Raw genomic sequence first — 17338 nt, 5'->3', positions numbered from 1 at the left:
AGAGACAGAGAAAAACCATGAGAAACTCTTAACTATGGGAAACAAACTGAGGGTTGCTGGAGGAGAGGTGGGGAGAACGATAGGGTAACGGGGTGATGGGCATTAAGGAGGGCACGTGATGTGATGAGCACTGGGTGTTACATGCAACTGATGAATTATTGAATACTACATCTGAAACTAATGATGTACTGTATCATTGGCTAATTGAATTTAAATAAAAAAATAAATAAAATAAATTATGGAACGGAAAATATCAGAATGCACCCCATTCAGAATGGGGTTAATATTTTGTAAATTACATATACGTGTACTGAGCTATAACATAAAATGTATTTCTTACTGTGATGGTGGTCAACAGTTTGAAAAACAATGCAGAGGTCATTTACTTAAAAGACAGCAATAGTGTGGTCAAAAGAGAAGGGGAGGGGCGCCTGGCTGGCTCAGTCGGTTAAGCATCTGCCTCCGGCTCGAGTCATGATCCCAGGGTCCTGGGATCGAGCCCTGCATTGGGCTCCCTGTTCAGCGGGGAGTCTGCTTCTCCCTCTGCCCCTCCACCCTGCTCATGCGTGCATGTGTGCTCCCTCTCTCAAAAATAAACAAAATCTTAAGAAAAAAAGATAATAGTGGCCTTCTAGAATGAATGGGGAAGTATTCCCTACACTTCTTTTTTAGGAAGAAGATTCTGTGAAGAATTGGTACTAATTCTTTAAGTGTCTGGTAGAATTCACCAGGGAAGTTAGCTGGTCCTAGGTTTTTTGTTTGTTTTGTTTTTTTGTGTGTGGGGGGGTAGTTTTTATTTTATTATTAATTCAATCACTTTAGATCTATTCCAATTTTCTCTTTCTTCTTGCATCAGTTTTGGTAATTTGTGTCTTTCTAGGAATTTGTCCATGTCCTCTACGTTATCTAATCTGTCGGCACAAAATCGTTCATAGTACTCCTTTATAAATCTTTTGTATTTCTGTAAGGCTGGTAGTAATGTTCCGACTTTTGATACTGACTTCAGTTATGTGAATCTCATGTCTTTTCCTGGTCTGACTACAGGGTTGTCAATTTTGTTGATCTTTTGAAAGAACCATCACTTGATGTAAAATTCGTTTTTAAGACAAAATCCAGTTTTTTTGGCATAGTTGGGTCCAGAAGAAATAAGATTGTACTTTAAAGAAGAGTATAGCTGACTGATGGAGGGAAAAATGAATCTGTTAAATTAGGAACAGAGAAGAAATGAGAACTCAGCATTCCCGACACTTGACTTTGAAATTTGGTCTCTAGCTCCGTTTGCTCTTATTATTAAGATCCGACTGTGTGGAGCCACAGACTTCTTGGGCTAGTCACTTCCCCTTCCCAGTTCTTACTTTCTCCATCCACAAATAAAAGGGTAGTGGTCATATTAAAAAGAAAATGGTGGTCACGAAGAGCACTACTTACTGAGTACCACTTTGTGCTGGGTCCTGTGCCGAGCCCCGTGACATGGATCTCACAAATCACAGCCGCACAGTCGGAGAGGACTCAGGAACACATTCTTACACTAGAGGCGCTGGCTGGGTGGGGTTGCTGCCTCTGCTTCCTCTTGCCCAGGAAGTGCAGCCTCCCTAACGCCAGGGGCTCACAAGCAGCTATCCCTAGGGGAGGGGAGGGTATAGAAACCCTAACTCCAGGGCAGCAAAGGGCCTCCGAAGCTCTAGCACACATCTCCTCTGGGGACGGCGTGCTCACTCACTACTGACACAACCCAGCTGGCCACTAGCAGCCCAACTACTGCACTGGAAGAGGTATCTCCATTTCATAAATGTATTGACCTTGTGAGGAGCAGTTCATACGTCATTTTCTGGGTAGGATTAGCTCTAAGTCTGAAAGGCCTGGTCAGTGTCGGGGAGTGGTCATAATGACTTGCTCTGGAAAGATAACCCTGGGCAAGCCATTTATCTTCCCTGAGCCTGGGTTTCCCGATCTGCAATGGATATGCGGAACATGACGACAACAGACAGTGACTGGGCCCTTCCATGGGTCAGGCACTAAGCTGACACTAGTCATCGACTCATTCAATCCACACAAGAGCCCAGTGAAGTGAGTACTAGAATTACCCGCATCGTACAGACAGAAGAATGGAGATTCAGAAAGGATAAGTAGCCAAAGCCACAGCGCTAGTAAGCAGGGGGACTGATCATCAGACCCGGACATCTGACTCCATGCCTTAAGAATGTAACTGTTATGACACCACCTCATAGGTTTGTCCAGACAACTCGGTGACGGTGCAAGGAACCTAGCACCGTGCTCTAGAAGCACTCCTACTCCCTTCTCTGCCGTATGACCCAGGCGCATGGAAGAGGCCATAGCAAACTCTAAGACCACCCAGGGCCCAAGGTGCAGGAGACAAGAGCAACCGCGATTTTACCGGGGCTCTCAGCAGCCCAGGGCAGTAGCCCACTTCTTGTACTTTTTCCTCACATTTTCTGTGGGTTATTGCAAATGTCGGGAGGGAGGTAACCAACTGATTCTCTGAAACTTCCTTCCTTTTTATCTCTGCATGTTCTCTCTTCCACTTCTCTTTGTGGCCTTCACTAGGCACAAACCTGGCCTAAGCTTGGTGAGACCACACTGGACATACCCTGGCTGGACAGCTGGATGGCTGGATTTCCCAGCTTCTTCTCCCCTACAGCAGGCTCCCAATGCACCCAGTTCCCTTCAGCTCCCCCTGAGGGAAGATCCCCTGCAGGGCACCCTCCGTGTCCACCCACCCTGGGGGGCTCACCCATGCCCAACATCCCCCGAGTCTCTCTCTCCACCTCAGATTACTCTCCTGAGTTCCACGCCCCTCCATCCAGATGTCTCATGGGGGCAGTTCTACCTCCAGCCAGCAGGCCCTAGAGGACACTCATCATCTTTTCCCTAAAATCTGGTTCTCTCCTGGAAACAGCATCACCACCCTCCTAGCTACCTGAGGGAATTCAAACACTGAGGCCGACAGGGAAATGCTGTGTCTGAGTCACACAGAGCCAGAGGTCTCTAATCCAAGTCCAGGGAACAATCTAAGCTGCGTCCTAAGAGGTCCCAGTCTATCTGAAGTCCACACAAAAAATAAGCACTCCAACAAGATCAGTATTGGGTACAGTTTGAATTCCCAAGAGCTTCCTTTCCTTCAATTAGATTAACGATAGTAACAGCAGACGGTATTTATAAAGTGCTTACCACGGCCAAGCAGGGCTCTAAAGCACTTTGCATGCATTAACCATTTAACTCCCACACTAATAGCATAGGGCAGGCACTATTGTATTTACTTCTCTAACAATTTAAGTGAAGCACAGAAAAATCAAACAAGATGCCACGGGCAGCACAGACTATGACTGGTGAATACAAGTCCAGGCAGTCTGCCTCCAAAGCTCAGGCCATAATGCTATCTTCTTATGATCTATTTAAAACAAATCCTACTAGTGGGAAATTGTATAATGAATAACAAATGAAAAAGTAGCTGAGATATGATCAACGTACAGTAAGTTACACACGTTAAAAGTGAATTTTAAAAAAGAAAAAACTAGAGGCATCACAATTCTAGGTTTCAAGTTATATTATAAGGTGGTAGTAATTAAGACAGTATGATACTGGCAAAAAAACAGACACATAGATCAAAGGAACAGAATAGAAAACCCAGAAATAAATCCACAATTATATGGTCAATTAATCTTCAACAAAAGAGGAATGAATATGTAATGGGAAAAAGACAGTCTCTTCAACAGTGTTGGGAAAACTGGACAGCTTCATGCCAAAGAGTGAAACCGGATCACTGGATTAAAGATCTAAATGTGAGACCTTACACCATAAAAATCCTTGAAGAGAGCACAGCAGTGATTTCTCTTACATTGGCTGTAGCCACATTTCTCTAGATATGCCTCCTGAGGCAAGGGAAACAAAAGCAAAAATAAACTACAGGGACTACATCAAGATGAAAAGCTTTTGCACTGTAAAGGAAACAATCAACAAAATTAAAAGGCAACCTACTGAACGGGAGAAGATATTTGCAAATGACATATCCAATAATGGATTAGTACCCAAAATATATAAAGAACTGATACCACTCAACACCCCAAAACCAAATAATCCTATTAAAAATGGCAGAAGACACAAACAGACATTTCTTCAAAGACATCCAGATGGCCAACAGACATGTGAAAAGATGCTCAACATCATTCATCATCAGGGAAACACAAATTGAAAGTACAATGAGATATCATCTCACACCTGTCAGAATGGCTAAAATTAACAACACAGGAAAGAACAAGTGTCAGTGAGGATGTGGAGAAAATGGAACTCTCTTGCACTGTTGGGGGGAACGTGATCTGGTATAGTCACTCTGGAAAACAGTAATGAGGTTCCCCCCAAAATTAAAAATAGAACTACCTTACAATCTAGTAATTGCACTGCTGGCTATTTACCCAAAAAATATAAAAACTCTAATTCAAAGGGATACATGCACCCCTATGTTTATTGCAGCATTATTTACCGTAGCCAAATTATCGAAGCAGCCCCAGTGTCCACTGACAGATGAACTGATTAAGAAGATGTGGTGTATACACACAGAGGACTATCAGCCATAAAAAGAACGACATCTTGCCATTTGCAACAACATGGATGGAGCTGGAGAGTATAATGCTAAGTGAAATAAGTCATCAGAGAAAGACAAATACTGTATGATCTCACTCATATGTGGAATTTAAGGAACAAAACAAATGAGCAAAGGAAAAAAAAAAAAAAGAGAGAGAGGAGAGACAAACCAAGAAAACAGACTCTTAACTATAGAGAACAAACTGATGGTTGCCAGAGGGGAGCTGGGTGAAATAGGTGATGGAGATTAAAGAGCACACCTATCATGACAAAAAATAAAATAAAATAAAACTTTTGTAAAAAAAATTTTTTTTAAGTGGATTGCATATAGTCACTCTGGAAAAAACACAGTGAATGATGCATTTCCCATATGGAGACACTTGTGATGCCATTATCACGTTACATTCAGTATGATCTCAGTTATGCATATAAATATATAGAAAATGAAGAGGAAAGAGATCTACCAAATGCTAAGAATAGTGTCTGGGTGACAGGATCATGGGTAATTGAAAATCTATGCCTTTTGAGATGTTTCTAATTTCCTACAAAGAATATGCACTACTTTGGGGCGCTCGGGTGGCTCAGTCGTTTAGGCATCTGCCCTTGGCTCAGGTCATGATCCTGGAATCCCAGGATCGAGTCCCACATTGGGCTCCCTGCTCAGTGGGGAGTCTGCTTCTCCCTCTGCCCTTCACCCCACGCTCGCTCGCTCTCTCTCAAATAAGTAAAATCTTAAAAAAAAAAAAAAAGAATATGCACTGCTTTAAAAAATCAGAAAAACAAACATAATATTTTGAAGTAATGATGTGATGAATTAAAAACGAAGCCCCTAACCCTCTTCCCAGGCCCACCTCCCTGCAGGGATCACACCAGATCATCGTAAGCTCCAAAGAAGGGGCTGTGTGCAGCTTGGCCGGCCCCTTAGTCCCACCGCACTTACTGTATTTCAGTTCCAAGATGCTTGAGGGAAATGTTCTGCAGGGCCAAGGGCTTGGCGGGCACCGGCTGCAAGGCAGCCGCCACGCCCACAAGCCCGGGGGGCGTTTGCACAGGGGATAGGAAGTCCTCCCGCTCTTCTTCCTCTTGCTCTGGGGAACGAAGAAAAGGGCAGTCATCCACTCGGGTCACTGCACTTGGACACACCAGACAGAGGTGCTACGGGCTCAGATCCCAGGTGGGAGTGGGCTGCCCAAGCAAGCCTTCCTTGTAGGTTAAGAACAGCCAAAGAAGCAGGCTTTTCACCAAATGTTGTCCCGGGAAAATGATGCATCTTGCTCAGCAAGCCTTCCTGAACACCCCGTTAAAACACGCAGAACTGCAGATACTTGTACCTCTGAGAATCCACTAAAAACGTTATCTGATATGGAGATAAAGCTTTAGGAGCCAAGAGGTTCAGCCCAGCCCTGTCTGGCTTCAAACTGGAAATAACTCCCTCAAACTGGAAGTAAAGATCTGCGGAGAGGTTAAATAAATCAGGATGCCCTCAGAAAACAGAATATTACTCAGCTGTTTAAAACAACGCTAACGAAGAATGCTTAAGAACACAAGAAATAGGCATGGGATATATATTTTAAAAAGCTAGTAAAAAAAATACTGGGGTTATAGCAAGATCTCGATTGTATAGAAAAAGTCTCACAGAATACACACTGTGTATGAACAGAGGTCAGAAGTGCACGGTGGGGTCAGAAGCAGGATGTCCTCACTATCACTCGTATTTTTTCCCAAACTGCCTATAGTAAACATGGGTTATTTTTTATAAACAGAAAAAGAATACATATTCATCCAACGTAGAAGTTTGTAAGGAGATTTTTTAGCACGGAGGTTTTAGGGTCACAATGCAGAGTACCAAAAAGCCAAGCAGGCCGTTGGTACTACTGTAGGATCTGAACCACGTTTAAGTAACAAGGCAGGCACGGGGCTCATAATGCAATGCGGACGCTGGCTGTTTCCGCGTGATGGACTATGGGTACTTTTTCTCCTGCTCTTCTACATTTTATAAATCTTTTGCTTAAACAATGATTCTTATACGGCGAGTGCTTCAAAACATTTAATGTTAAGGAATGGTTCAAGGCTAAGGAAACATTATTTGAGGTATAAGAGAGAGGAGGTGAAATACTTAAAGCTGATTTTGAGTGTTAGAAAAAGCAGAACAGATTTAAGGCCGCTTTTCCAGTGGTAGGATCTGGATCGGGCGGCCCTGGAGACAGGCCGGGCGGCTGACACCTTCCATTTGAGCCCTCTTAATGAGAGGGTGGAAAAACGTAGGGCGGAGGGAATTTTGTTTTTGCACTCCATCGAGAACAGGGTGTGGGTGCAAAAACATTAAATACAATGGTAGGGGCCAGGGGAACTGTTCAGTCTACTCACAAACACACTTTGCAATCAGTATAGTTCATGCCTAACAGGCTCTTTCACATCCGGCAGACTGGCCAGTACTTGGCAATGCCAAGTCATTCTCTTGAGCTCCTCTCTTCAGTTCACCCTCTCACCAAACACTTCTGGCATCTGCCCTGACGTTTCTGGGTGGAGCTGGAGAAAGTTCAATAATCAAAGGCATAGGAAGCTTCCGGCTTAAGGAGCAGGGAGAAGTGTATGCTTCAGGAAGACCAAGTGAGTGGAAGCTGGAGGGCAGGCCAGGCAAAGCGTGAGGGAGTTCTGGGAGATGGAGACAGACTGCTTCACCTCAAGTCAGGGAAGACTGCCTGGAGGAAGGGCACCAGAGCAGGGCCTAGAGGGCTGGAAAGGATTTTGACCTCCCGAAGGAGTGAGGGAAGATCTTTCTGGGTGTGTAAGTACAGGCAGCAGCAAGGGGTTCCAGACCCAGAGCTGAGGATGCTGGGAGGGACCAGAGGAGACAGGGCTAGGAAGGACAAATGCGCAGGGGAGTGCTAAGAGGGGATCTCGTCTGGCTGGACCCACAGGCCTCCTGGGGGATTCAACAGAAGCCGCAAGGAACCTGGCTACAGCTGTGGACTTGGAGGACCCGAAGCCAAGTCATGTTTCTGTTGGAAGGGTGCTGTTACCAGGCTGGAAATCACATTTACTTTTCCGGCCTCAGATTCTACATTTGTGAAACAGGAAGGATACTCCCCACCCTGTCTCCTGCAGAGATATATACGAATTATTTGGAAAACCATAAAGCCCCATTCTGTGGACTTGCATCTTTCAAAAGTAGTCTTTAATCCAGACTTTGAGCTGATCCCTAATAATGAAGGTCTTCCGGTTTAGTAATACTTTAACCACCTTTGTCCTCCCTTATTCAGAACAAAGCAGGTACGATTTGTCTAAGATTTTAATGTCTTGGCAAGAACTCCCCTAACTGCCAGCATCTGTTTTAACTTCCATCTGTGGCCCTGAATCTCCTCTGAGGTCACACCAGCTAATCCTTGGCGGTAAATGTCACCGCTGGTTGGATTCACCATGGAGGAAACAGTGGCTGAGAAGGTTTTTTGTGGCCAGGGTCACACAGCTGGCAGCAGAGCCATGCACTCAAACACAGTTCCCTGCTTCTCCACTAACACTATGTGGCTTGTCAGAGCAGCCTTTGTGACAGGCAGACAGTTTCCAGAAGGGACAGGCTGCCCGGGCGGCATAAGCGCCCAGCGCAAGGAGGTGTTCAAGGGATGACTACGGTGGGGGTGCCACAGTGAAGGTCAGCGTCTCCTGTGGGAAACAGAATTGATGGCCCAAGGCTCTGGTCTGGGGGCCTCTGGGCCCCTCTCCAACCTGGAGAAATACCCTCAGTGAGAAGACCACACAAGGAATTTTCGGGAGCGTTTGTCATTCTCCCTTTGCCTGAGCTGCAGGTGCTGCTCTATCACCCTTAGCAAGGCATTGCCCAGTGAAAAGGGCCTGGGCCAGCAGGTCACTTCCCTGCAGGGCCCCAGACATCCCAGTTGCTTCCTCAGCACGAGGAGAGATTTGTGAGCTTGCAGACTAGGGTTCAAATGTCAGTGCTGACATTTTCTTGCTCTGTGACCTTGAACAGGTCCCTTGGCCTCTGTGGGCCTCAGTTTCCTCTTCCGTAAGATGGCAACACTACCTTATAACATTGATGTGAGGATTAGATAATGTGATGCGCGTGAAGTGTTAGAACAGTGTAAGTAGTATGCGTATTTTTATAATATATACTCACGAGAGTGCTAGTTAGTGTAAATTGGGTCCTACTTTGGCAACATGTAAATTATAAATTGGCATTTAGATAAAGCATAAACTAAAGGTGAAAACGCTTAAAAGCTGTGGAGAACATGCCTTGCAGATTGCTCAACGGCAGTGATAGGACACTTCTTACAAGATGAACTGTCTGTGACTCAAAGTCAGATGTGAGTCAGTTGGTTTTCACTGCTCTGGGAGCAGGCTCTGCTTCCTCCCAGGAAGGGTGGAGACTGGAGGTGGGGCAACCTGCTCCAGACAGCTAATCTAGGGCCTCCCAGCTTGCTCACAAATCCAGAAATGTCTTTCTGGGTGGGCTGGGGAAGGTTTTGCAGGGACCTGGTCAGGGAGGGTGAAGGCTTGCCATGGGAGGAGAAAGGCTTCAGGAGAAGCCCACAGTCCAGCTTCCTGCATCCCCCACCAGTGTCCTCCTTGAACAGTGTCCTCCCCCATGTCCCCAGCAGGGGCTGGCCCAGAAGAGGCCCACTAAGTATGCTAAACCAAAGCCACAGAATTCAAGAGCTTGGAAAGGGTTCAGCACAGAAGAACCTGTGGGATCCCAAAGCCATTTCAGTTCCAATTTCAGTTCCAGGCATGCAAGAATTCTGTTGTCAGGAGAGTTTTTCGTGGCTTCTAATCTGAGGCTGATCTCCAGCAATTGTGCTGACTCAGGCTGCAGTTCTGCATTCAGCCAGGGTTGTTTGGCTCTCTGGCAGATGGGAAGTGGAGGGTGGAATGAAAGTACAGAAGCACAAACAAACCGTACCCCAAAGAAAGCCCTTACAAGCATGAAACACCCAGAAGGTTCTTGGAGGAAATGACTGATAATTATCATTAATAATAAAAAACAGCTGTTATTTTAAGAATAGTATGGTACGTGTACACATATAACAGCAACCTTATTAGGACCGCTAGTATGCATTGAGCAATTACTATGTGCCTGGCATTAGGCTAAGGGCTTTACGTTCCCCTCCTCATTGAATAAAATCCGATGCATTCGCTCACACATATCCAGCGTGCCAGGCAGGGCACCCAGGACCGGGGACATAAGTGACAAAGACATGGCCCCCACCCCTGAGGGCAGAGACTGACAAGGATGCTATAATGAGAACACGACATGACAGGCCTTGTTAGAACCATGTGAACGAAGCGTAGAGGGCTCATACAGAGTCCAGCTGGCAAAGTGCTGGGAGGCTTCCAAGGGGAGGCTGGCAAGAGCAGGAGGTGACACTGGAGCGTGGCTCTAAAGACTAAGCAGGAATCTGCCAGGCAGACAGGCTTCTGGTGCCGCTGAAGCTCCCAGCATGAGGCGGGCACTGGGGGAGCAGGCAGAGGTGAGGTGAGGCGAGGGAGACGAGCCGTGAGCACTGTGCTAAAAAGTTGGGCCAGGGATGTGGCGGGGGGCCATGCGAGGCGATGGGGCTCCAGCACTCGTTTCAGAAAGCCGCAGCGGGGAGGATGGGTCTGAGCTGGCAGGCTGGGCCACGGGCCAAGGGTGAGGAGGCTGCTGGGGTTTTGCCGCTGGAGCTGGGGCCTGACCCAGGGCACCAGCCGCGAGCAGGGGCCGGTCTGGCGCAGAGGCCGGAGGGCAGACACGGCCAGCTCGGTGACTGACCGGCTTAGCTCACTAGACCACCGAAGGGGCAAGGGTGGTGCCCGGCTCTGGGAGCAGCCAGGTAAGTGAAAAGCCATTTAACAAGGGGAAGGAAACTGGGGGAGCAGAGGGTCAAGGGCAGATGAGGTCGATCTGGCACATGTAAAACCCCAGGTATGGGGGCGCCTGGGTGGCACAGCGGTTAAAGCGTCTGCCTTCGGCTCAGGGCGTGATCCCGGCGTTCCAGGATCGAGCCCCACATCAGGCTCCTCCGCTATGAGCCTGCTTCTTCCTCTCCCACTCCCCCTGCTTGTGTTCCCTCTCTCGCTGGCTGTCTCTATCTCTGTCAAATAAATAAATAAAATCTTTAAAAAAAAAAAACAAAAACCCAGGTATGGAGACGCCCGGCCACAAGTCATGCCTTGGCCTGTTCGGCCTTCCTGTTACCACGCTGCAGGGCGGAGCTGCCACAAGGCTGCAAGCCGTTCCAGGGGCCACCGGGGGTAGTCTGTCCCGATTCTCAACCTGCCAGCCATACTGCCAGCCGCGTCACAGCCTGGGGGCGGGAGGGTATGGTCTCCAGGACTCCTCCATGCTGGGGGTGTCCTAGGACTTGGGATCAAGAAACTTCCTTCGCGGGCCATGTGGGGGTGAAGGATTCTGCTTATGGGAATACGACGGATAAAATGACGGATCTACCCAACTCGCAGCACAAAAGCATGCGTGTCAGAAGTAGCAACCATAGATGCATTTTCTCACTAACCTTCCTCACGACAGCCCTGTATGTGTTTCACTTCTCCAGAACTTCTGATAATAGTCATTGAAATAGCAGCTGCCGTTTCCTGAACTCGGACAACGTGCAGGCATTGTTCCCACCACTTCAGGCGCATGGATTCATTTAATTCTCGTAACAACCCTAAGAAGTGGGTACGACTTATTAAGCTCATTTTATACGGGAGGAAGCTAAAGCTCAGAAAGACGAAGCAACTTGCTTAAGACCACACAGGATTAGGATCTGAACCCAGACGTGCTGGCCTCAGAGCCCCTATTCCTGCCCTCGAGGTGACAGGTGTCCTAACTGATCCTGACTCACCTGCCTGGCTCTCTGCTGCCTTGGCAGAGCCTCCTCCCGCTCACTCCCCACAGGAGGGGAAAGGCCTGGTCACGAGAGCCCCGGGGTGTGCGCGGCAGGCGAGGCGGGTGGGTACCTAGCTCGAGGCGCAGCGCGGGCCCGTTCCCAGCCGGGGCGGCGTCGGGGGCGGCGGGGGGCGCAGGCGGGCTGCTGTGGAACTCCCAGCGCTTCGTCTGCAGCTGCTGCAGCCAGTACAGCATCACTTGCTTGGTGGCGGCCTGAGAAGCACAAGGGTTAGTCGGTCCGGCCCTGCGCCCTCAGCGTGGCACTGGGTCTGGCATGCGGCAAGGTCACGGGAGGCTTGGTAATTCTCTCCCTCCCAGAAAAAAAAGTTGTCACTGCAGATGGGTGCCCACCTCAGAAACACCACCTGCTTCTTGGCCACAGAAGAGAATTAGGCTCCGGTTCCAAACCCTGAGGTTCCTTAACCTTTCTGGGTCTCAGTCTCCTCATCTGTGCTATGGTGACGACAGCACTCCTGTCATGGGGCAGTTAGGAGGATGCAAGGAGGTAAGGAAAGCGAACCGCCCAGCACAGTAGCTGACACATTGCGGGTGCTCAAAATGTGCTCACTGGATGAGGGCATTGGGGGGGCGGTAAGAGACAGGGAGAGAGCTTTGAAATTCTGGTCGGGTGGGGTGGCCCTGGCACCATCACCATCTCCCTGTGAGACATCGTAATGTCTTAACTATGACATTGTGATTTATAAGAAACATATATCTGGCCATTCAAATGCCCAAAAATATATTTTTCATATGTATTTGATCTTTGTCCATGGTTGCTGGCTCACAGCTCCTAAATCCCTTAGAATTTCCTGGGATAAGAGCGATAAAGGTGACTTTTGTTGTTTTAATACGGTAACTCTTGGAAAGCCCTTAGGTAACCTAATGATGGGGGGCTGGTTGCCAGGAGAACCAATCATGTGATGAGAGGCTTGCAACTTTCAGTTCCATCCCCCCACCCCCAGGAGGGGAGAGGGGCTGAAGACTGAATGGAAGAATGGTCAACGACTTAGGCAGTCATGACTATGTAATGAAGCCTCCCTAAAAACCCAAAAGACTGGGGGGCGCCTGGGTGGCTCAGTCCTTAAGCGTCTGCCTTCGGCTCAGGGTGTGATCCCGGCGTTATGGGATCGAGCCCCACATCAGGCTCCTCTGCTATGAGCCTGCTTCTTCCTCTCCCACTCCCCCTGCTGTGTTCCCTCTCTCGCTGGCTGTCTCTATCTCTGTCAAATGAATAAATAAAAAAAATCTTTAAAAAAAAAAAAACCCAAATGACTGGGTTTGGAGAGCTTCTGGGCTGGTGAACACGAGGATGTGGGGAGAGTGGTGCACCTGGAGAGGGCGTAGACACTCCTGCCCTTCCCCAGACCTTGCCCCGAGTATCTCTTCATCCGCCTGTAGACTGGTATCCTTTCTCCTATCCTTTAATAAACTGGTGAATGTAAGTCAGTGTTTCCCTGAGTTCTGGGAGCCGCTCTAGCAAACTAATGGAACCTGAGCAGGAGGTCATTGGAAACTTCAATCTGTAGCTGGCTGTCAGACACACAAGTAACAGCCTGGGGCTTGCGACTGGCATCTGAAGTGAGGTGTGGGGGAAGTCTTGTAGGACTGAGCCCTTAACCTGTGGAATCTGAAGCTGTCTCTGGGTAGACAGTGTTAGAATTGAGTTGGGGGCGCCTGGCTGGCTCAGTCGGTAGAACACACAACTCGATCTCAGGGTTGTGAGTTTGAGCCCCACATTGAGCATGGAGCCTACTTAGAGAGAGAGAGAGAATTGCTTGGTGTTGTGGGGGGACCCTCCATAACCCACATTGGAATTGGGTCCAGGAATCCTAAAAGACAGACTTTTTATGGAATGGAGAGAATCCCTCCTCTGTTTTGGGGATGCACCAAAATCATGGATATGACTGGGGACTGGAAAGCCGTATGCACACAATAACAACACAGTGGCACCCTCCAGGTACCCCAAATAAGGCAATGGTTGATGCTGGTCATTAGTCTCCCAGCCCTGATCCAAATACCTACTTTCCCATCTGTTCCGTTGCTGGATCCTCCAGGAGTGACCAGCCCTTCTACAGATGGAGAACTAAGGCTCTGAAGTTGCTCAGGCAGGTGGCGGCGGAGCTGGTCCCAGAACCTGGGTCTCCCCCTTTAGACCAGAGCTTTGTGGTCATTTATGGCCAGGAGACTGTGGCTTACCTAGAGAAGGCCTCGGATCAGTCGGGCCAAGGAAGCCAGGCAGCTCGCTGGGAGTGAATGGTGAGTCTCACAGAGCTGCCTACAAGGCCATGTGAGAGCAGCAGCAGGCGGCAGGCTATGGGCAACCAGGGCAGGATCCCCCTTCTAAGTGGTCCACAGGCAAGGTGTGCACGAAGCCAGGGGGCTCCATGAGAGAGGCCCTCGGCCTGTCAGGGAGGTGCCACATAAGACAAAATGATGCCCACCAGTCTTCTGTTTCTATACACTCTCCCTGAGAGACCTCAGCCCCTCCCAGGGCTTCCCCTTGACCTTGTGCTGACAAGTTCCAGCCCATACCCAAACACCTCATTTTATGAACTCACTGGGCAAGTGTTTATTGAGCACCTCCTATACATGTCATGGTCCCATCCTCTCAGAACTGAAGAGTCTACTGAGTGGGTGTCCTATGGCCTCCCCATCCTGGGCTCCCTCTGTGGTGACTGGCCCAACTGGACAGTCAGGCACCCCTAACTCCTCCCTTGTGTTCCTCCTTCCTCACATCCCTAGTCACCCCCATTTGTCTCTCTCCCCCCGTCACAGCTCTAGCTCACTCACCATTCTCACCCGATCACCTCCTAATGGACTTCCTGATCAGTAGCTTTGCCTTCTAAGTTTTTCTCTACTCAACAGCCACACTGAGCCTTCTAAACATTCTAATCTCACAGAGCTTCCTTGTTTAAAGCTCTTTGACAATTTCCCAGAGCCCACAGGACAAAGTCCAAGTTCCCAGGCCTAACTCACAAATGACCTATGCTTGGGCCCCTGCTCTCCCACTCCATCTTTTGGGCCCCTCTGTACCCCAGGCTCCTGTGATTGGCCAAGACACTCTGGGCTGTATCATGTTTCCTGTCTGCCTATGGGGCTCTCATGGCCAGGAATACCCTTCTTCCTCTTGCCTGCTCGTAGAAAATACCAAATCCCTTTTTCAGGCCTCGGATGTCATCTCCTCCTCTGTGCTTCCCTCCTAGGTGAACCCTTCCACTCAGTAGAACCACACTTTGCTGGTACAGACTTACAAGAGCGTCTCTACAGAACTGTTCACGGTGTGTGCCATTCTCTCTCTCAGTTCCCTCAACAGACTGTAAGCTGTTTGAGAACCAGGGGGCAGGTCTGACTTGGCTCACGCCCCAGTGCTTAGCACAGAGCCAGGCACACACACAGATCAAGGGAACCGTGGAAGACATGTGTTGGAGATCCAGCAGACAGCACTCAGCCTGCGTGGGAGCGGACGCATGACCCATAAACCACATGACCTCTAAAAAGCCTGGCCTGGAATTCCAGATTTGCCCTATTTTATCTGATTTCCCCAGCCTCGTCCCCGGCCAGGCCCAGCATTAAAGGGGAACTGAAACTATGGGCTATACCCAGAGGTTCAATAGATGCCCAGTTGGCTGGAAGTGGGGGTGGAGGGGCGGGAAGACAGGGTGCGGTCAGGGAGGCTGTCTCCTGGCACAGTCTTCTCTGAAGAAAGTGAATCCTAGAACTCTTAGCCCAGATTTGTCTTTCCGCTCAAGTTCTGGGGCACCTCCTCTTAACATGAACATTATGACCTTTGTTCTATCACCATGTGGGTTCATTAAAGAGGAATTTATTGAGCACCCAGTAGGTGCTGGGCTGTATCTAGATGCTGGGATTAATTCAACAATTGTAGGTGCCAGATGCTTACACACCTTGTTTTAAATCTCACAAACTACCTAGATTCAGAGAGGTCAAGTAATTGGCCCGGGGTGACACAGCGAGTAAGTAGCTGACGTAGAATCTGAGTCCAAGCCTGTCTGATTTCAGAGCACATGGCCTTTCCACTGTTCCAGGCTTTTTCAGTTAAGGTGATAATAAACCAAAACCTACTGACGGTAAAACACGTTAAGACATGCCTCTGTGAACATTCTAGGCTGATCTGAGAAACCTAAGTATTTTATCTCCCAATCCCCGCCAATGTTTGCTCAGCATTCACTCCCCTTGGCCAAAATATCAAAAAAAGTGATTCAGAATCCCGGCGGAGAGGACCGCACAGCTCAGATCTTGACTGTATTTCAGCCCCAAGTAAGAAAGTTAAGGCACACCAAAAAGTAAAAGTTTTGACACAGTACTGAGAGAGAGAAAGACTCGGGGATTCCAAGTGTGTGCTACACCACTCTGGAGATGCGTGGCCTCTGGTCACTTCATCTCTCCAAGACTCAGTTTCTTGATTCTAGCACGGGTACATCATCCCCGCCTTTGCCGTGGGAGCCCAATGAGGAAATGGGATGCACTAAACCCTGGCCACCCAGGGTTCATCAGTCTGGGATCCTTGTTCCGGCAAATTCACTGTGACCACCCACACCTGCCCAGCAGTGCCCTGGGAATTCATCCTGGCTGAAAAGGGGGGAAAACTGCCCCATTTACCTTCAGAGTAATAATCCGGCTGGGAGTCTTGATTTCAAAAGTCCCCTCCTCGGCGTCCGCCTTGCAGTCAAAGACCGCACTGGAGAGGTCGATGCTATCCAAGGGATTGGCATCCTGCGCGGTCCGCGAATAATACAGCTGACATTTCCTCTCGTCGTAGAAGAACCAGCGGGATTTCCAGCCCCGAATGGGCCCTTTGCCGCCAAATTTACTTAGATAGCCACAGAGTTTCTTGGGGGCCGCGTCCAAGGAACCGGCGCAGCCCTCCGACTCCTCCGGAGGCAACACCTCGGGGCCCCTGGCCCAGCCGGCAGGCTCTTCGGACCCGGGGACGGAGGAGCTAGACTCTGCGGCGTTCTCGTGGGCGCCCTCCATCGCCGCTGGAGACCGCCTACGGACTGCAGGTCAGCAGCCAACTCGGGCCAAATCTCGGAGACTCCGGGGGTGCTTCCCAAGAGCGAGAAATCTGGGCGAGGGCGGGGCCGGTCACTACCCGCCCCCAGGAGACCGCAGGAAAGCCGACCGCGGCGGTTAAGCGCGTCTTTGACTGAAAGCCCAGGTGGGCGGATGGCCACGCCCCTCCCGACCTCGCGGCAGTCAGGCCACGCCTTAGACACGCCCTCTGCCAGCACCGCTCCTTGCGCCTGCTTCCGGCTTTTGCTCGGCTCCTGTCAGCAGTCTTTAGTGAGGGCAGCCGTGGGGGGTCCTCAAGTTGAAGGTGTGGCGTCATTGACAAGGTTAACTGGCAGCAGGGAAGCGGGAATAGACACCTGTCTCTGACTAAGCTGCCTTGGTAACTCGTGTAATAAAGTAGAAGGACGATCCTTCTGGCGCCTTAAAGGCCGTGTGCCTTTACCCCTAGGCGCACTGAGGGTTACCCTCGGACGGCGCATTCCGCGGCCATTGGCTGAGAGGGACGCCGGCTCGATGACGCCACTTCCGGCGCAGCTCCGGGCGCTCACCAGTCTTGGGCCCTCCCTTCCCGCCGGCTTCTATTCTGCGTTAGTTTAGCACCCTGGTGATGCTCGCTGACCGCTGCGGCTTCCCGTGCATCTGCCCCAGCTGCTACTCGCCTCCCTCCAGGAGCCGTCCAGGCCCGGCTGCTGCTAAATGATGATGATGCTGAAATCCTAAGTAAAACACTTGCAAGTCAGTTCTAGTGTTTTACCAAGAATTGCATACTGCACCTAGAAGGAATTACTTTAGAGATGCTGGGATACTTTAATTACGAGGAAA

General features: G+C 49.4%; 1 protein-coding gene across 2 annotated transcripts in view; it reads right to left on the bottom strand.

The window, feature by feature from the left end:
- The window catches only part of TBC1D2 (TBC1 domain family member 2), a 55445-nt gene extending 38502 nt beyond the window's left edge, over positions 1–16943 (bottom strand). Inside the window, exons 1-3 of one of the 2 annotated variants that reach the window (XM_045780332.2) lie at positions 16103–16943; positions 11554–11695; positions 5540–5687 (exon numbers count right to left, since the gene is read on the bottom strand). In XM_045780332.2, coding sequence (XP_045636288.2) covers positions 5540–5687; positions 11554–11695; positions 16103–16477 — 665 coding nt within the window. In that variant the 5' untranslated portion in view covers positions 16478–16943. Of the gene's footprint in view, positions 1–1428; positions 5518–5539; positions 5688–11553; positions 11696–16102 lie in introns of those variants that run through there. The other variant, XM_087869534.1, reaches the window with a different exon arrangement.
- Between the last annotated feature and the right edge of the window lie 395 nt (positions 16944–17338).

The sequence above is a fragment of the Ursus americanus genome, chromosome 18 (assembly GCF_024610735.1).
Source record: "Ursus americanus isolate L20-20 chromosome 18, mUrsAme1.1.p, whole genome shotgun sequence".
NCBI classification, from domain to species: domain Eukaryota; kingdom Metazoa; phylum Chordata; class Mammalia; order Carnivora; family Ursidae; genus Ursus; species Ursus americanus.
The sequence above is the reverse complement of the archived record's forward strand: the minus strand, read 5'-3'. Positions and strand labels throughout refer to the sequence as shown.